Genomic DNA, 21,068 nt, shown 5'->3' on the forward strand with positions numbered 1-21,068 from the left:
CTCCCCAATTTTTGAATAATCAAAAAAATAGATAATCAAAAAAAGGAATATAAGAAAGATAGGGGGCGCTAGATACCATAATATTCAAGTGCTCCAAAAATATATATATATATCTCCTGCATTACCAAAAAAATGGAAATGTAAGAAAGCTAGGGGGCGCTAGATACCATACTATTCAAGTGCTCTAAATACATATATCTCCTGTGTTACCAAAAAAAATGAAAATCATAATATTGACAAATAATAGTTAGATTACACATTGAAGTGCCCACATTAGTGAAAACACAATCTTAAGGCACCCTATTCAAAAATATAAAAAACTAAACAAATCGTTTGACATAATGCAGCAACATCCACACACATAGGCCACACAACATTACAGGTGATTCATTATTACAACGCAATATACCTTTGCACACTGGTACTGACTAGTATTCAAGCATTTCTCTTCTCTGTCAGTTTCTCTCCCTCGTTCAGCCAATGTAAACCCAGTGCTGATGGAGAGGGACAGGGAAGGGGCAAACGAGGTCATCTTCAGACCAGCAGCTGACCTGCATGGTGCCGAAGTTTGTAATGCTGCACAAAAAAAAACCTGGGTCTGTTGACAATTGTCGGGCAATTTGGGATAATTTTTAGGCATTTTGCCAAGGAACCCTTAAAGAATACAGAAGACACCGTGGTTGAAAAAGTCTGCTTCAAAGCCTACCATATTTTTACTTTAACTAGTTTGTTTGGGCAAAGCTGGCCCAAACAATTTCCTTTACTAACAGATGTGCCTGCTGTCAGCAATGTATAGTCTTTTTTGGGCTCATGCTTCCTGCTTCTCACATTGCTGTTTTTACCTGTGATCCCTTTTATCCATTTTTGTATGACAATTTTTATTTCCAATAGCCCAACCTTGGTTAACCTGCACCATGTGGAGCTTCCCTTTTTCCTCTTTTTTCCCACGCTTGAGTGCTGTGGACCATTCCCGGATTTTTGCCAGTGTGGACTGTTCCGGTGGCTGACCGGTTTGGGAATTTCATCTTGGAAACCACCATCCAACCCGGGCGGATCGGAGTTCGTGGCTGCTCTACTTCCATCCAGCTTGGCATCAACACACCACTGGAGTTCCAGTGCCATGCCTGTTAGACGCACTGCCGTATGGTAGGTGCGTCCATCTTTATCGATAAGAGTACCCACCCTTTCCATCTGAGTGCTTTCTTACGCTTTTTGGTTCAGTCCTGATCCAGTGTGACCCCGTAGTTCCTGCCACCACTGAAAATTGGAAGGAATATTACATCGGGCACTATATACGTGGACATTTTGATTTTTTGATCAGTCTAGTCCATTTTTATATCACATTAATTTATGTTCACAGTTTGCCTATTATAACAATATTTTCTCTTCAGGGTGATTCAGTTGCCATTTTAGCGCTACACTATATGTTTGTTTTCAATGTATAATCTGTATGTAGCATTAGATACATACAGTATACAGCACGTTGTTCCAAGAGTGGGGACTTCCTGTCTGCTGCCAGCACAAAATCGAATCAGGTTGAGCACTGTTCAGTCAAAGGAAGCCTTTTATATTTATCAATGAATACAAGGCTACCTCTGATTGTCTGAGGTGAAGATGCAGGCTGATGATGTCACAATCTCCACCTCAAAGGAAGCCTTGTATTCATTCCTAAAATACAAAGCTTCCTGTGAATGGCTGAGCAGCAGCTGTTCCAGCAGCAAATGGTAAGTAAACATACCGCTGCTGGAAAACAACATTGTGGGGGATTTATCAAAACTGGAGCAGATTCTGGATCAGCTGTACATGGCAACCAATCAGCTTCTATCTTTCATCCAAAGCTTAACCAAACAAGTTGAAGATAGAAGCTGTATAGTTGCCATGCACAGCTGCACCAGATTCTGGCTGTTCTAGTGATTAATTCTCTCCAGTGTATAATGTATGTAGCTGATGCTATATACAGTTTATACAGTTCTGATAGCAGGCATATCTATTAGTAAAGGAAATAGTTTGTTTGGGTCAGCCTGCCTCAAGCACACTATTTAAAGTAAACCTAGAGTTCAGCTTTAGCTTTAGAAGATAGTAAACCATGTTCAATAAAGAAGAAAATAAAGGTAAAACATTGTAAAGCTATTGTAGGTGGTGGTAAGAGTGTAACAAATTAAACAGTGCTAGGTTGAAAGATGAAAGTCTTGTGAATCTTTTTTAAATTAGCAAAAAATGTAAACTCATTGCTGTCATGAGGCAACAGGAGACATCAGGGGTGAGAACGCCCATTAAGCTTAGCAGCAGGTAATGTCCGCGCTCCTTGCAATATGCAGGGACCCCATACGATAGTTCAAAGGGCACAAGCCCTCTGTTTTCCTGTCCCTTGTTCCCTTACTGTGTTACAGGTTACTATTGGTTCCTGCAGCATGTTTTCTCCCCTAGCAACAAGCAACTGATTAGCCAATTATGTTGGTTTCTGCATTGAGCCTTCTGAGCCCATATAAAGCCTGCGAGCCACCTGAAGAGGACCGGACCAGGCTCACCTCCCACCCTCCTGTTATTCTACTATGTCATGGCGTTATTTAGTGGAGTTTAGCCATCGAGTCTAGTCGGTCATTGTTATTTGATTTGCTGTATTTGTTTTTTCTTTTTGAGGCATATGTGAATTTACAGGTATGCCCAGATTTAAATTTGGGTAATTTTGAATTGTCAGAATTTTGAGTGAATCCTTAAATAATAAGAAATAAAATAGAATTAAAAATAAAACACTGTGGCCCAAAAAAATGACCATTCATTCTTATAAGTTGTGTGTGTCTCTATTTCATGCTTTCATGCTATTGCTCCTTTGTGCTATCCAATTCTTCGGACTTTGAGAACTGTTTCAGTTATCTTGCCATTTCTGAAATTAATGTAGAAATTATGAGCACCTCAGGCAGTCGGTGCTCTTCAAGCAGAGCTAAACCCTCCAATCCTTTACAGCCAAGGAAGCGGCCATCTTGTTCTCCGTTTGTTCTGCAGTGTCCTAAGTGCTGCACATGTGATCAGTTATGACACCAGCCATTTGACGACTTAACAGTTCAGTTAAAAGCTAACATAAGCACACTAGTAACACACAGTAACTGTGCATGCTTTGAATGTGACTGTTTTGGAAAACAGTTAAATTGGTGGGTTTAGTTCCCCTTTAAAAGCATAGGTAAGCAGAAACAGAGTTGCTGTCTTAAAGCGGAACTAAACCCTCTTATCCTTTACAGCCTGGGAAGCTGCAATCTTAACCTCTGTCTGATCTGTAGTTGCCATGATGCTGCACACATGATCAGTTATGACACTAGCCATTTGATGGCTTGACAGTTCCGTTGAGAACAAAGCACCTGTGACAGTTACCATTCATGGCATTCCTTGAATATAACTGTTTTGGGAAACTGTTAAATCAATGGGGTTGGTTCCGCTTTAAAGGAAGAAACAAATATAACAAAGATTTTAAATATAAGTAGATGAATACACAATAAAACATTTCTTTTCTAACCCACCTTTGATTTCTCCAGCTCTGGCCTTCTTGTATAAACCCTTCACATCTCTGCTTTCACAGATATCTAAAGGAGCATCCACAAAAATCTCGAAAAATGGCAACCCAGCAGTGTCATGTACTTTGCGAGCTTCCATCCGATCCTATGAAGGCCAAAAGAACCCAGAGTTCTTAGACTTATAAGAATGGACCCCGAGAAACATCAACCATTTTTCTCTTAAAGGAACACTGAAGGCATGAAAAGTACAAAATTCAATATTGGCATTTAAGTGTTTAGAATCTCCAATACTGGGACCCTAGGTTTAAACAAGGTATCTTTAATGAGGAGAAAGATTAGAAAGAAAAAAAAAAGAGTGCATACAAGAGACTATTGATCTTTCCTCTTTTACATTAAACCACTATGGAGAACCACTTTCTGAAGGAAACCTATACCAAGATATTTGGAGCCTTGCACTGCCTAACTCCTTCTCAAATTACTGGTTGTTTGGCTGCCTCAGGCTAGAATGCTGGCCCAGAAAAGCTTGCATATCAGTAAAGTCGGAATGAATTCAGAACGTCTTATTTGAATTTCAGATCACAGAAAGTACTGAATCCATTGGTTAAATATGGCATCCAAGCAACTTGAATCTCCAGATGCAGTCATGGTCAGTACAGATATTAAGGAAATTTTATACAGTTAATCTTATAAAATTATAGTAACATAGCAAAGGAAAGAGAAAGTGCTGTTCTGACCACCAATCATTATTCAAACATTCTCTTGTCAAGTGCAGGTTAAAATACAATTCTACTTATACAGAACTGTGTCACCTGTATCAGCTAAAGAGGGATGTCTAATATAATTTTGGGCATGTTATGATCACATGTTACATGGAGCAAACGTACATTTGGGTTAAGCAGACCCCATGTAAAGTAATACCTTAGCATAAGGAGAAATGAAGCTGGTAATGCACACCAGACCCGCATCGGCAAAGAGTTTTGCAACCTCAGCAATACGGCGGATGTTCTCTTCTCGATCTTCAGAGGAGAAGCCCAGGTTTTTGTTCAGTCCATGACGAATGTTGTCACCATCAAGAGAATAGCAGGGAATGGCATGGGCCACTAGGTATTCTTCAAGTGCAAAGCCCAGCGTTGTCTTGCCAGCTCCTGACAAACCTGAACACAAACAAAGCATATCAACCACACTGGACAAAACACCAAGCACAGAGGCCAAAACTAAAGATCAAAGGCCATAGATTATCCTGGGCATCATCGCCCAACGTCCCCTACCTGCAATAGAAATTGCTTTGCAGAAAAATTATTCTGGTTTCATACTGTAGAAATGTCCCAGCATGCCGCAAAGTTTTTAAACAGTGTTACAGTCTTTCTTCTGCAAAAATGCTGTTTTTTGTGATTTCTTACCTATATAATATCATTGTCACAAGTGTCATTGTTTGATGTATAAGACAAAGAAAAAAATAAATTAGAAACATGAATAGATACTTCTAGAAGTGGGTCAACAGAAGGCACCGTTGCTCCAATACAACAAAATAGCCAATATAGATGGTGCAAACATTTCCAACAATGAACATTAACCAGGATTTCACCATGTACGACAAGGGACTGTTCAGCTTAGTATAGTATCTATAGTATGTATGGATCGGGTATGCAAGGTACCATGCCTATTTGATAGCTAAAGTTGGCCAGAGACATATGATGGTAGCATGGTAGCCAGATATGTCACACAACTGTCTTTTGTTTAGTACCACATTTTATTAGTGACGGCTGGTGGGTTCTTCTTTTTTTTGGGGGGGAGGGGGGGCGGCTAACAACCCCAGTGCTATCAGCGTCACTGATACACCACTCTCCCGGCAGTGTGGCACTGACAGCACCCCCCCCAGCCACCAGGGGCGGGGCTGACGGCGCGGCACTGACAGTAAACCACCCACCCTGTGAGCGGTCTGGCCTTACCTGCTCGTGTGGCGGGCTGTGGTGTCCTCTCCTCCTCTCCAGGAGTGCGGGCATCGGCGGTTCCGTTGTCCACACCTCAAGCTTCCTTCCTGGCTTCCTCTGTCATGTCTCGTCTTCCGCCAAAGTGCTAGGCATTCAATAGGATCGCCTGACGCTTTTGCCAATCGTGAAACAAGTCTCACGACCTGCCTCCTGATTGGTGGGGAGGAACTTTAGTGTGAAAATAGCAAAAATGAATTCACTATTGTCACACAACTGGGCGAGACCCTTTTTGGAAGCCTACTAGAGCCTCTCACTCTAATCATGTGCTTAAAAAAAAAAACAAAATAAAAAAACTCCCCCCCCATTGGAATCCATAGTCTGGCACCCTGATATGAAGATCAGGGGGCCGGACGCATGGATGGGGGGGGGCGGTGCCCGTGTGCCCTCTATGGACGGCCAACAACATAAAGGATGATGTGATCAGACAAGTTGGAAGGCCTTGCCTGACCCTTTCCACTTCCATGAGAAGGAAGCATCAGGACTGTCTGCTTCCTGTGAAGCCACATGTGCCCTGTCCCACTCCAATGCCTGAACAGAAATGTTATTGCAACTCCACAGACTGCATGATATGGAAGGCTGTTGCATGCGCTACCAACATTTCTCTAATTTTAATAAGCCAAACAGGGTGTAGCAGTCATCTTCCAGTCAAACCAAAGCTGGGCAACAAGGCACCTTAACTTAACATATTAAGTTATAAACTAAATAAAATCTGTACGCATGTGGATTTCATTATATCATGATGAAACATGATACAATTTCTTGTATTTAGGCCTCATGCACAAGGGACATCTTGCAAACTCTCCTAGAAGCCTTTCCTCCTGGCAGCAGCGTTTTGGCAGAAAAAAAAAAAAGCCTGACGCTTGTAAAAACTTTAGACAATTTTACAAGTTTTTAAGCATGTTTACAGGCTTCAAGAGCTTGGGCGTTAATTAATTTAATTGGCCTAGCGTTCAGGTGAGTTTAGACGCATTTAGCAGCATCAAGCATTTTTTTCTGTCAAAACTTTTCTGTTCCTGGAAGCACTAGCAGTGTTTTTTTTTCCTGCCTCTAAAAACCCCTGCCACTAAATTCTGCTAAAAGCATATGTGTGCATGGACAAATAGGCTAACACGGAGGTGCATTTAGAGGCAGGAAAACTTTTTTTTTTTAAAAAGCAAAAAAATGCTAGACGCCCCAAGAAGCAGTTGCAAAAAAATCCAGTGTGCATGAGGTCTTAATGGTAGAACACAGAAAGCCACCTTACCTGTCAACCAAACGGTGCAGCCTCGAAAACCCCCTCTGGTGCCAACAACTTGGCCTCTCTTGTTCCTACTCACATGGTGAGATTGATACACCACATTGGTGGACTTCTGCAAATGGCCCTGGAAAAAGTAGAATAAAGATAAACATATTTGTGGTATCCACTATTCTTCAGATGAGTTTTGCATATTTATAGCAAAGCATTTTTGTCTTAATATTATATTAATATGAAGTCTGTAGAGAGATCTGCTTGGTAAACTTCTTTAAGTATATTTAACTATCTCTGGGCTTTTCTGATGGCTATAATATTGAGCAAAAAAAAGATTGCGTATTGGAAAAGTACTTGTTAAGTTAATGAATAAATAACCCTTTACATAGGACACGTGTTTCATGAATACATTACTAGGTTTCATATTTACCGTCATCACCCCAAGGTCAGTGACCTGCAACCACTGGAAGTAGGATCACCAACATTCAAGAAAAAAAAAAAACACAAAATATGGTAGAATACATAAAAGATAAGGGGGTCATAGTTCTCCAGGGCTGTGTGAGAGTTCAGTGAACTGGCAGAACAATTTACTTGAACTACTAGGAAAGGAGGTAGAAAGTCCAAGAGCTTCAAACGTATAGTACATAAACTGATGATGTACACAGACTAACACTACATGTGTAATGGTCTCAGATCAATTCAGGAACAAACAATGGCCACCAGTGAATACCTACTATAAGAGCAACTTACTAAAATAGTGTAACCTGGTTTGTAATAGACTAGGCACACTGGGCATGAGCTCTTGCTTAAAGCGATACAGAAATCTGCTATAAAAACAAAAAAACGATTCAAATATGCATTCTTAAATGAAAAACGCCTTCAATTACTCTTGGCCTCCTCCAAAATTTCCAAATTCCTTTTTCTTTTTTTCTACTACGGTGATCTGACGTCCTGTTAGAGGGTGGGAATGTACGTCCTCCATGGTCCCACCATGTGTAGAAAGGTAGCCACTCCCTGTTGATGGCTCTCAACATGCACAAAGCTCCTGAGGACTATGGGATGTATAGTGTGCATAGAGCAGTGCACATGACTGGATTGCTTGTTCCAAACAAATGGAAATAAGGAGGAAAGGAGAGTTTCCAGAGCCCACGGAGGATGTTATAAAATAAACACGGTAAGAAACAATTTAAAGCTAAAAAGGATTATGGGGTACACGGATTATAAATTATGTAATATTTTTCTTCCTTCTATTGCATCAGTGTCATTTATGTGTGCATAAAATCAGTAAAAGGGGTAATGACATGAATTATGTGAGGTAATGAACTGATATAGCAGTATACTAACCTGGGCTGTTATGTGACGTAATATCAGATAGTTTTCATCTTTATGTTCGGAACTAAAGATCAGGTCAAAGCCCTATCCAGGATGACTGCTGATATGAGTAAGATCGAGTAAGAGATATGGTTCTCTTTATTAGCCTGGGTTCACACATATGCAAATTGGATGCATTTTTAACCGCATCCAATTGGCATAACGTGACTGCGAATGGCTTTCAGCGAAGCCCTTCACACATGTGCGGGGCGGCCGCGGTGTGGTTTTAAAAAGGGTCCTGTGCATTTTTTGGGTCCAGTTCAGGTGCGATTTCAAATAAAAATTTGCACCTGAACTGCCGCACTGAAACCGCAGCTGCATATATGTGTGAACCCAGCCCTAGACACTTCTCTGTTCTACGGGGCATTATATCAGCTAGAGAGGCTCCTAAGATAATACTGCAATATAGGAATTAGGATAAAAGGAATGTTTGGTCTTACTAATTTATATTTTTCGACCTACATGTAAAATATGCAAAAACATTTTAAAAATCCTGTTTCTATGTAAAATCTATGTACAATACTTGAAAAAAAATGGAGGAAGCCATATTTGCTCATTTCTCAGACAGGCACTTCCTCCTGCATTACAGTGTGACACAATGGGAGCTGATTTACTAAAACTGGAGAGTGCAAAATCTGGTGCAGCTCCGCATAGAAACCAATCAGCTTCCAGGTTTTAATGTCAAAGCTCAACCGGGCGAGCTGAAGTTAGAAGCTGATAGGCTACCATGAACAGCTGCACCAGATTAGAAGTGCACCAGTTTTAGTAAATCTCCCCCAATGGTTATGCTTTACTGCTCCATCCCACAATGAAGGTCTAAAAAAAAAAAAAAAAGCATTAAAAACCTCCAAGAAAAAAGAAAGAAGACAGGTTTGCTGGGGCCCAGGTTAAAATAGATAGATATCTATATATATATATCTATATATATATATATATATATATAGATATATATATATAGATATCTATCTATATAGATATAGATAGATATCTATATATATATATATATCTCTATCTATCTATCTATCTATCTATCTATCTATCTATCTATCTATCTATCTATCTAGATATAGATCTATATATATAGATCTATATCTAGATAGATAGATAGATATATATATATTTTTTTTTTATAGATAGATTGATTAATATAGATATATATCTATATTAATCAATCTATCTAAAAAAAAATCTCTATATAGATTATACATAGAGATAGAGAGATAGAGAGATAGAGATATAGAGATATAGAGATAGAGAGATAGAGAGATAGAGAGATAGAGAGATAGCTCAAAAGTTGGTCATAGATGGTGTTAGCTTTTCATTCAAATTGACCTGATTCCTCCATCCACACATTCAAGGAGCATAAGGGAATCCTCCTGCATTGTCATTTTATTCTGAGAATTCTCCGCTCTAAGAATGCACAGACCACCTCTGAAGTCTAATGCCTGCAGCACTGATCAATCAGAAATTTACCAGCAGGGTGCTTGTACAGAAGTCAATTGGTAGATCGACTGTACAACCACAGTGCCCAAACATTGGTCAAACTTTGGCCAGTCCCTGCTGTACACGGCCAAATTTTGATCCATGTATGGGCTGGGCTGCTTTACCCTGTGTCTACAGCTTACAGGGGATGAGCATCCTGAATATGCAGGTGTATACAGCTTTTTAAATGAGGAGCTGGCTGTGCTTCAAGGGTCCTTTCGCTTTCCGACAAAACAGGAGCAACGTATGTATGTGGAAGACACTGGGAGAGTGTGTACCCTGGCCTCAAGGAGAGGTGACGGAGATAAAGGAAAGTGGCAAGTCTGTGCAGATACCGACTCAGGGACTACAAACTCTGGATAGTCAAGAGGCTGAAAGATTTATGTTCTGATGTAGAACAGCCCTGCAAGGGTAACCAAGTGAGATGGGTTTTCTTTTACTTTAAATAAAAATGGGCCAAAAACCCTGAAAATGTATTTCCATGGCTTATCTGAGCTTGATAGAAAACACTACACTTTAGTGAAACCCCACACAATATCATAATATGCTTATATGACCACAAGAAGTGACTTCGACTTAGGGAACTGATCAACACTCAACAAAAATGAAGGTCAGCATAAAAAAGGTGTGGTTGATTTATCACTCACAGGCCACAAAAAGTATATGAATGGTAAGATGGTATTATGTAGTTTATGTACCTAGTAATACTTTTCAAGGGTCCAGTACAAGTTCATGTTAAAGGGTAAGGCTCCATTCACACTTGTGCGATTTGTTATGCAACTTTGGACAACAAAGGCGCTTGGCAAGTTGTTCTCTATGTTTTCCAATGATAACCATTCATATATGGGCGACCTAAAGTTGTAGTGATTTCAAAGTAGTTCATGCACTACTTTGGTCTGGCTTTCATGCAACTTGAGGGCCACAGACTTCAATGTAGCCCTCAAAAGTTGCATGAAAGTCGTACCTGAATGTTATACTGTGCAACAGTTGTCTATTATCATTAGTCAAAGACAAAGTCGTATCTAAGTTGCACATATCCAAAGTTGTGTCAGAGTTGCTTCAAAGTTACATCAAAGTTGCTCCCAAGTTTCACTCCAAAGTCAGCAGAACTTTGGAGTCGTACAAGTGTGAATGGAGCCTTACTCAACTTTCATAGGGGAAAAAAATTGACAAAAAAAAAAAAACAAAAAAACAATATAGCGTATACAATTGCGACTCAAGTCATACTGTGATTAAATGTTAATAAGAATTACCTTTTCTTTTCGGTCTGCAGTGCTGTAATTCTCTGTAAAATGCAATATGTCAATCTGGAGGTGTTCTGTATACAGATTGTGTACAGAACGCCCCCTGAAAATGTCATTACTCCCATACAGATTCACTCTGCACATGGACACAAACAGCTATTCCTTCAGAATAACAAAAAGGTGGGAATCTGCAACAAAAGTTTTTTTTAAATCCTTGCAATGTAAATAGATCACCCAGAGAGGAAGGTTTTTTTTTCTCAACAAAAGTGGAGTTATGGTTTAAAGCTCCACTCCTGGGGAAAAATACCCTTGCAGTTAGGCCTCGCTGCACTGCAAGGGTTAAATCTAGGAGTAGAGTAATAAGCTGTAATACATAGGCTTCCTCTACATGACCAATCCCTGCCGCTCTTCTCTTCACCACTCCGGTCTGTGGTCGCATTATGCATACCCTTGAATCGTATTATTACTGTAGATTGCCCTCAGTTTCAGGATAATCTCTTGCCGATGAACGTAAGTTCATACACATTCCACTGACATGCACCTTTGTCTTGACTCAGCCATTGTGGAAGGACAAGTCACCTGTGAACTTCAATAAGATGCTGACCTAGAGTTCACTGAACTTCAGAGCATAGCAAGGCAAAACACATCTTTTTTCAGCAAGATGCAATCGGGTCACATTATGCATAACCTTGAATCGTATTATTACTGTAGATTGCCCTCAGTTTCAGGAAAATATCTTGCCGATGAACGTAAGTTCATACACATTCCACTGACATACACCTTTGTTTTGGCTCAGCCATTGAGGAAGGACAAGTCACCTGTGAACTTCAATAAGATGCTGACCTAGAGTTCACTGAACTTCAGAGCATAGCAAGGCAAAACACATCTTTTTTCAGCATGACGCAAATGGGTTACTAGAATACTGCATTAAGACAATAAAGAAATCCTATAAACCGAGTCTATAAAAATCACCTCATCCTTTTTTATGTGACGGAACACGGGCAACAATAACAGAGGTCATCTTCAAGTGGTTCTAAAACCTTAATGCTTTCTATGCATTAAGGTGAAAAACCTTCTGTGCTGCAAAATCCCACCCCCCCACAGTCCCCTCCTTTTTCATACCTGAGCCCGATCTGATCCAGTGGTGTGTACAAGTGCAGAGGCCCCTCCGCTGTCTCTCTCCAAAAGCTGTGACACTGGAGTGGGGCCAAGTCCCTCTGTCTGTGTCAAAGGACGCAGCAGCAGGACTCTGGAACAAGCATACATGGGTGTCCCCAGGGAAAGCAGGTTTCTGTAGGGGTACCAGCCGAAGGGAAGACAACACAAGGCTCTAATGCCGCTTTAACAAAAGAGCTTTGGGAGAAAGGAACATTTGCTGTACTTCTGGGTGGTAAAATGTATATAATATAATACAATACATATTTTTACTCTTTATAAAAATAAAAGATTTGTGCCAGATGAGGCGAGCGGCCCAACATATGGATTTGCATCGTATGGCCATAAAGAAGCTTATAATGAAGTCCACCATTGCTCCAGGAAGTTTCTGCCCCTTTGTGTAGCTGATTTGTCACCCACAGACCATATAATACTAAAACACTTATATTATTGATAAGAAAACATTATGCCTTAAGGTACTAGTAATGTGTTTTATGATGGTTTAGTACAGGTGTACTTGAAAGGCCCTCTCCCTGCATCTGGAAAAAAAAAAAAAAAAAAATGGGGCCCGCCCGCACTGCCAGGGTAAATGTTCATCAAAAGAGAAGTATGGCTTTCTGGAAAAAAAAAAAAAAAAAAATTCTACTTTCTACCCACCTAGGTTACGCTGGCTCTGTAGTGAGAACTGAGCGATCAAACATCGCTGATCGCAGTCCTCCCCTCGACTCTGAGCAGAGATTTGTTTTACGGTCAGTCTCCTGCTCTCTGGTCTGGACCTCCAGTGCTCAGTGGATATCTGGGCTGTGGAGGGGGCAGGAGGGGCTGGCTTAGGCTCTCGTCAGATCACAGTGAGGCTGAGCCAGGCGCCGATCCAGGCTTCTGGGTGGATCCAACCTGGACCAGCTCTGTGATGTCAGCTGAAGCCCACTGTCGCTGAAAAAGGCACTCCTGTGATCCTAAAAAGCTTTAGCCGCACTTTTCCTTTAAGTGTAGGGGATAGAGGAATAAGCTGGAATACCTACCGTGTTCTTTGATCTGGCAGGTTTCCATAGCCCAGCCCTGGGCAAGCAGTCTCCCAAAGCCTCTTCCCTTTAATGCTCCAGCTGATGGTCACACTATGGAGTCATCACATACAATGAAGGAACAGTAGCCCAAAATTGAATGCGAGGTAAGGTCCTGCCTACAACCCAGAATGTTTCAAAGAAGAGGAGAACACTTTGAAAGTCTGCCAGAATAATGTATCACAGCTTAGTCTTCTACCCCATAGACTTCAAGCAAAACTCCAGAAATGATATTTTTACAATGGGCCAGCATGTCTAGATGTAAGTATGCATATTTAATATCTAGAGGGCTGCTTGGGATGCTGTAAAGCACTGTAGTAGTCCATGTTACAAACCGTATAAGATGCGATTATTCGGGTTCTGTGTGAGTGGTTTCCCCTCTTCACACTGACCACAGACTGTCGCTTACTCCAAACCTCTGCCATTCATAGAATGCCTTGTATTTTTCTCAATGAAGAAGATCAGCAAATCCCCTTGCCTTTAAAGAACAACTATAACCTTCAATTAAAAAAATATGTGCTGCAACACACAGTTTTTATTTTAATCAGTCCCCCTAATGCCTGTTGTTCCAGTCACTGAAGTCTACCCAATTCAGCTTCCTGTGATGGTTTGACAACTATTCTGCACTGTTCCTAATTTCAGAGCAGAGTGGCCACACTAATGTAGCCTGTGCCTGCCTGCAATACAGTGGGATGAGACGATGCTGTACAAAGAATGGCTATCAGCATGGACATGTCTGGCTCACAAGTCTGCAGCTGGTCAGTCAACACCTGGCCACACCTAGTCCTGCCCACTGCTTTCTGTACTGCCTTTGTTGCTGAAACCCTCCCAGTGTGAGCTGCAGTGCCAGAGAGGGGGAGCTTTCAGAGGTACAAATGAAAAAGTATTGGGTTTATTTAGGAAAAGGTAATGGAAGTTTTTTTGTTTACTTTATAAGGCCTGTGCATTACATTGTAACTGGATTTGGTACTTTTTCAGACCGTCATACAGGAACCTTGTACTTTTATAGGTGCCTTTTACATGGGGCGGAATCAGTCCAAGTGGGTCCGCCTGCTCAGTGGAGATCTTTCCGTTGATCCTGTTGAGCAGGTGTATGATAGGTCCATGTCCACAGACACAGCCCACTGTGCTCTATGGGGTGGTCAGATGCAGACTGCATGTTTTTTTTTCCATTCGATCCCCCAGACGGATGGCGAAAGTGTCCCCATCCGTCTGTTTTTAGCGTACTGGATCAGATTCCAGCGGGTGACAGCGGACACTTGTCCGCTGGCATCTGCCGCCCTATAGAGAACAATGGGTGGTCCGATCAGGTCCGCCTGAAACACAGGCGGACCCCATTGGTCTGCTGGTGTGAAAGGGGCCTAATTTAGCAATACACATGACAGTTCAGTGGTTGCATTGCTATGCATTGCGCTGTACTTTGCAGACACAGCTTGTACTGTTATGCCCCGTACACATGATCGGAATTTCGGCCCGCAAAAGACTAATGAGAGTTTTTCGTCAGAAAATGCGACCATGTGTATGCTCCATCTGACTTTTGCTGGGCGAATTCCAGCCAGCAAAAGATTGAGAGCATGCTCTCAATTTTTTCGGTCGGCAAAAGTTCCTATCAGAAAATGCGATTGTGGCAATTCCGACGCGCAAAATTCCTACGCATGCTCGGAAACAATTTGACGCATACTCGGAAGCATTGAACTTCATTTTCTCGGCTCGTCGTAGTGTTGTACGTCACCGCGTTCTTGACAGTCGTAAGTTCAGCGAACTTTTGCATGACCGTGTGTATGCAAGGCAAACTTGAGCGGAATCCCGTTGGAAAATATCATATCTTTTTCCGACGAGAAGTCCGATCGTGTGTACGCGCCATTAAGGTGTGGTTTGCACTGCAGGCAATGCAAATCAAATACAGTCAATCATGTGCATGCTAAATTGAGACTCATACAAAGCGGACCTCATATTAACAGAATTTCTAAGCTAATGCCAAATTAACTGGGATAACTTAGTTTATGAACTTTGAATACAACTAAATCATGCATTTACAGATTTCTGGCAACACATCTACATTAGGAAAATGTTTTCTTAGAACAATAACTTGGTGTGTTCATGTGGAAAAACGTGAATGTGTTTTATCACAATCAAATGAACTTGTTCTGTAATGTGGAAGACATTTCAGCACTCATCCAAGTGGCTTCTTCAGTTCTAAATTGAGGAACCAAGGAAACCAATTGGATGAATGGTGAAATATCTTTAACCCCTGATACCCCTGTTATCTCCCCCTTGAGACAGAGAAAGAGACCAAGGATAGATTTCCCAGTCCCTTTCTCTGCAGCCTCAGCTGCACTGAGAATGAATGGAGATAAGACAGCGGCTCCTCTCCATTCATAAACTGAGACATCGTAATCACAGGAGGTTACAATGTTTCAGTTATGTGAATGGACAGAGTCAGCTGACTCTGTCCATTCACACAGCGGAGAGGGACAGCACAATGGAGGGGGACAGCAGAACGGAGGGGGACAGAGGAAGAGAGAGGGACAGCACAACGGAGGGGGACAGAGAAGGAGAGGGGGACAGAGAAGGAGAGGGGGACAGAGAAGGAGAGGGGGACAGAGAAGGAGAGGGGGACAGCACAACGGAGGGGGACAGAGGAGAGGGGGACAGAGAAGGAGAGGGGGACAGAGAAGGAGAGGGGGACAGAGAAGGAGAGGGGGACGGCGGAACGGAGGGGGACAGCGGAGGGGGCATTGAGGGGGACAGAGGAAGAGAGGGGGACAGCGGAACGAAGAGGGACAGCGGAGGGGGACAGCAGAACGGAGGCGGCATGGAGGGGGACTGGAGGAGGATGCGGTGACAGTCAGCGGTGATCGCATGTGGGGGAGTTACAAGCATCGATCACCGCTGTATGTCACTAAGCAGCTGAAAGCCGCGGGGGGAGAAGCTTGTAACTCCCCCACGCGCCGATCACTGCTGACTGTTTAGGTATCGGCAGAAGCATCAGGAGCATTTGCCTGAGTACAAGTACTTGGGCAAATGTTCGGTATCGGTGCCGATACCGATACTAGTATCGGGACAACCCTATCTTTAACATTACAAAGCAAGTGCCTCTGACTGCGAATACCTTCCTAGTGGTTTAGAGAGACTCTTTATTGATCTGAAGTTTAGGGACATTTCATTTCGGATCTCAACTTTTCACTTTAATGCACTATTTTCCGAAAAAAAAGTTTACAAAAAAAAAAGTTTGACAAGACATCCGATACTTGAAATTGGGTGGGAAATACTGCACTATAGCCACAATAAATTTTAAAAAATTAGTGTCTTTTCGGTAATCAAAATGACAATTGTTAAATGAACACAAAATTTGTACCTACAATTGGCCTCAAAAGATTCAAATATCAGCAGATTCCAAAGAATTGTCAAAAATGAAAGCTGTGGGTGACCCTACCAACAAACTTCAATTGAGAAATCGAAGGTGCTGGCCTAAAAAAAAGCCTGCCAAATATTGACTGTTTAGCACGAAAGGGGGAATCTATAGGTTTCTTACGGTAGCCATACTTGTAAAGATTTCTACTGTTCATCTCAATGGGCTGAACAAGAGAAACCTTTACACCTACAGTTAGTTTAAGTTCAAAGCCATCACAAATATCCTTGGGCTAGACAGAGCCACAACTTGTATTAACTAATCTTTGAAAATCTAGATTAACTTGTTGAATAACTAAGGCCACACTTGGGCCTATGGTTATGTTTGGCCATCTCAGGCTTGAGCAGTTATATAACAAATGGGATTGTTAGAGATACACCAATCTCTAACAATCCCACCAACAGTCAGGGCTGCTGTTGGAAACCATGTGGCCCCATACATCTAACTTGACAGCCCCCCCCCCCCCCCCAAATAAACACATTTATTATGCCTCAGTAATGAATGAACACAGTGAGTGATCGGTACCGATCACTCATTGTGTTGATTCAGGAAAGGAAAAGGCTAGTAAATAAGACATATTTTACAGACTCTTCCTCCACTCTCTATCCTGAAGGATCTTATTATGCGCTTGCAGCTTTCGGTGGGAAGGAAAGAAGCCTGAAGCACTGCATGGGTGGGTAACACAGGAGGGGCCTGGGCAGCATGAGGGTTTCCTCATGGTATGGTGCATAGGGAGGATGATCAGTGCAGCAGGGGGACAATTACTGGAATGACTCTCTCTGCAGCAGCTGAAAGCTGACGGGAGGGAAAGGAGAAGAAGCCAGCTTTCAAATGCTGCAGGGGGAGCCATACAGGGGGATTGGTTCCAGGAACTGATCAAAGTGAAGAAAATGTCATCAGAATGCCAAGCATTCCTTAAAAAGGGATTTATCTTCGTTGACACAAAATAAACATACAGCAATGTTTCAGAGCCATGCAGGCCTGACGAAGGGGCCCTGCGTGGCTCCGAAACGTTGCTGTAGGTTTATAATATGACCATGAAATTAAAACTTTGAGGAATCCTTGGTGTGCTGATGACATTTTCTTCACTTTGCTCATCCACGGTTTCCAGCCTATGGTCATTACAGCACCCAGCATTACTTAATAGCCAGTTTCTTCAATGTGTGCATAGGGAATATTGCGCCTGTTCCAGTTATTGTCCCCCCCCACCCGCTGCACTATTCACCCTCCCTGCCCACTTCCAATTCACCCTGCTGGCCTGGGCCCTTTACAGGAGGACCGGTGGTACCCCCTTATCCACAACCCTGCCGACAGTAATATCATTATGCATAGATGCAATATAACCAGTGACGTTAGCTGTTTATACCTTATAACTAGAATTTCATGTGATTGTCTGGAGATCTGGTCAGAGTAATCTGTTCTGTTTGGCTGGTCTTGAGATTCACATACCCCTGCCAGGGAAAAAAAATCACTTTTTCTTATAATCTAATTGCATTGCTAATTGCATTCTTAATGCATTTCTTGCATTAGGGTAAAAAAAAAAAAAAAAACCCACTAACTATCCCCTCCCCATCCCTAAACACTTAACTGGCTTCTGTCACTGCTCCAGCGCTGTTCCATCTGCAGCACCGCTCCTTCTCTTCCTTGTCTCAGGAGACAAAGGCAGCAGCAGGAGCCCTAAGCTTCCGCTGCTGTAAGTCAAACTCCTGTGAGAAGAGAGCGGGGTGCGTAGCTTACCAACATGTGTGTCTATGGACCCCTTAGCATCCAGCTTGCTATGAATGCACTCGATGGAAAGAGGAGCGGAGAGCACCAGTGAGAAGATGCCAAAAAAGAGGTAAGGAACCGCTCTGCGCAACAGTGTTGCACAAAGCTGGTAAGCATAACCACTTTTTCATTTTAATTTTAGAATCACTTTAAGCAATAAAGCCTGGTCCATTACCCACCCCAACCTGCAGAGTGAATAAATCAAGCGCACACTGATGAGGTCATCATTGTACTCCTCAATGATATGTGAGATAACAGAGTCCTGATTGGCTCACAGTTTACAGCTGATTGAGTGACGTAAAAAAAAACAAACAAAAAAAAAACGTATTCAACGAATACACAGCGAAACTAAAGGATGTTTTAACATTACTCTGGCATTTATCTTTCAGATATATTCTTGCGGCACCAGAGATCTAGGTAAAGTCAGTCCCTATGTTTGGAAGAAGAAACCCTGGTGCCACAGGTAAAGCCCAGGGCTGGACATGTTAATCAATAGATGATTCAATAGTTTAGATTATTTTTATGTCAGTGCAGCAAAATTCAGATGTTTCATAGACTCCGTGGTTATTTTACAAGCCCAGTGGTAGCAGTTGCCATTGAATTTATATCAATTACATTTTCAACCCTAAATCTTGAAAGTATCAACATCCACGATCAAACTGCAAAATTATTCAAAGATATTTAGGACCATAAAGTGAATCCTCACCACGGTACAAAGGAATCGATCTGTGTATATAGCTAGAGTTGAAAGGAATGTTCCATGCATTAACCCGAATCTTATTATTGCTATGGATTGCCTTCAGTTTCAAGAAGGAGATCCCATGCTGATGAACGCAAGTTCATACTCTTCTCTTTATTCACTTTCACCTTTGCCTTGACTCTGACTACTTACAACAAATCACCTGTAAACTGCAAAAATAGGCCGACAGAGTTCATTGAACTTCACTGACTTGGAAGGCAAAGCAAGTTATCTTTTTACTGCATAATGCATATGGGTTACTAGAATCCTACTTTAAGACAAGGAAATTCTATAAAAGGAGTCAATAAAAAAAAAAATAATAAAAAAAAAAAAAAAAAAAAAAAAAAAAAAAATCGCATTATCCTTTTCATGTGACAGAACATTGGAAATCCATGACAGAGGTTATGTTAGCTTTGAGCAAAAAGAACCTTTGTTGTACGTCTGGGTGATAAAATGTTTTTAGCTCAAAAAAATGTATATACTGAAAACTGTTCATTTAAAAACCCATTCATAATTTGCTTCTGTGTCCTGTGCCAAGAAGCTGCCCTGCTGCATTCTAAACACAGTGGGTTGGGCACTCGGAATGGGCACCATTTGCATTTTCTGAATTAATGCGGTGAAGAGCATGACTTCACCGCCCTACCTTATCCAGAGATTGCTTTGCATTCCTGTCTTGCTGACCTCCATTAAATCATGGTGAGGAGCTCTGCCACTACTGCGATAAGCTGGACACTCCTATGTATCTGATGAAGAACGGTATAACCTTTTTTAGGCCCCTTTCACACTGGCAGACCAATCGGGTCCACCTGTCAGTTTTTTAGGCAGACCCGATCGGACTAGTCATTGCCCTCTATGGATCTGCGGGTGTCAATGGACATGTGTCTGTTGACACCCGCAGACATCCAATTTGATCCTATCTGCTAAAAACAGATGAATGGGGATCCATTTCCCATCCATTTAGCAGATCGTATTGGATGGCCGTCAGGTGTAAAATGGACAGACAGTCCGTTTAAATCCAAGCACTCTCAGAGGACAGCGGGCTGTGTCTGTGTCCCCTCTGTACAAGCAGAGTGGACACGGACAAGCCACCCACCTGCTCAGCGGGGATCAGCTGAGCAGGAGGGCTCCTGGAGTCCACGCCATGTGAAAGGAGCCTTACCTGCACCTGGAGTGGCTGGTGTAGTTCAGTAACCCAAAGCGGATGAAGTCCCCTTTAACATCTCACTTGATCATCTAATAGTACTTGGCAGCTAGTTTTTGACTGCCTCTTTATGCAGAGAAAAATTCAACCAAAGGCAAAACAACATTCATCATGATGTGCAGGTATTGATAATGAATGCTACAACAGCGAAAAAAACTGTTACATGGAGTTCACAAATGTTTAATGTGTTCACAAAAAAAAAAAAAAAAACATCCAGAGGTTTCTTCAAATCAGTACATCTTACTTTGCTGAGTTTCTGGCCTTCCCTAGGGAAGAAATGATGGTCTTAATAATAAAGCTCAATTTGTCAAAGCTGGTCAATTAAACTCAACCCAAACCCATGGTTGTACCCAAAGCTGTCTCATCAGAGCCACATAGTAATAAACCATTGGAGAGGGATCACACCCTGCCTCACATCCGAGACTAATACAAGTTATTTTCCTTGTTTCATTACAATAGAACCAGAACAAAATTCCACAGCAATTCATTTTCTATTGGACCTATAGGATATGCACTGCCAAAGCTTCATTCTCATATCAACACAGACCATTCTATCACTGGTATTCCAATGCATTTCATATTTATCATATAGAAATGATCCCATGCCTCTAATCTTGGAATGGTACATGTTATAGGCTCACCAAAGTATCCAAAACAATGGCTAAAATCAACACCTTCCAAAGACACACGTAGGTTACCATTATTACTGTTTTATGAGCCATTTACCAAATCCAAAATCAATTTTTCCAATGATAAAGTATGTGACTTAATGTGCACCTTGGATAATCTGAACAGATTGTTATCTCAGTGTATCTAATGAATGTTTACTTTCCTGAAAGCCTTTATATACTGTACAACTGAGACTTCTACAAGGCAGCATCTGAATAAACACAGGAGCCTTGCAATAAATG

General features: G+C 41.7%; 1 protein-coding gene across 2 annotated transcripts in view; it reads right to left on the minus strand.

The window, feature by feature from the left end:
• The window catches only part of PAPSS2 (3'-phosphoadenosine 5'-phosphosulfate synthase 2), an 82,509-nt gene that overhangs the window by 28,653 nt on the left and 32,788 nt on the right, over positions 1-21,068 (minus strand). For both annotated transcript variants that reach the window (XM_073596320.1, XM_073596319.1), the window contains exons 2-4: positions 6,741-6,858; positions 4,425-4,660; positions 3,513-3,651 (exon numbers count right to left, since the gene is read on the minus strand). In XM_073596320.1, coding sequence (XP_073452421.1) covers positions 3,513-3,651; positions 4,425-4,660; positions 6,741-6,858 — 493 coding nt within the window. The remainder of the gene's footprint in view (positions 1-3,512; positions 3,652-4,424; positions 4,661-6,740; positions 6,859-21,068) is intronic.

This window comes from Aquarana catesbeiana, linkage group LG08, assembly GCF_042186555.1.
Source record: "Aquarana catesbeiana isolate 2022-GZ linkage group LG08, ASM4218655v1, whole genome shotgun sequence".
NCBI classification, from domain to species: Eukaryota; Metazoa; Chordata; class Amphibia; order Anura; family Ranidae; genus Aquarana; species Aquarana catesbeiana.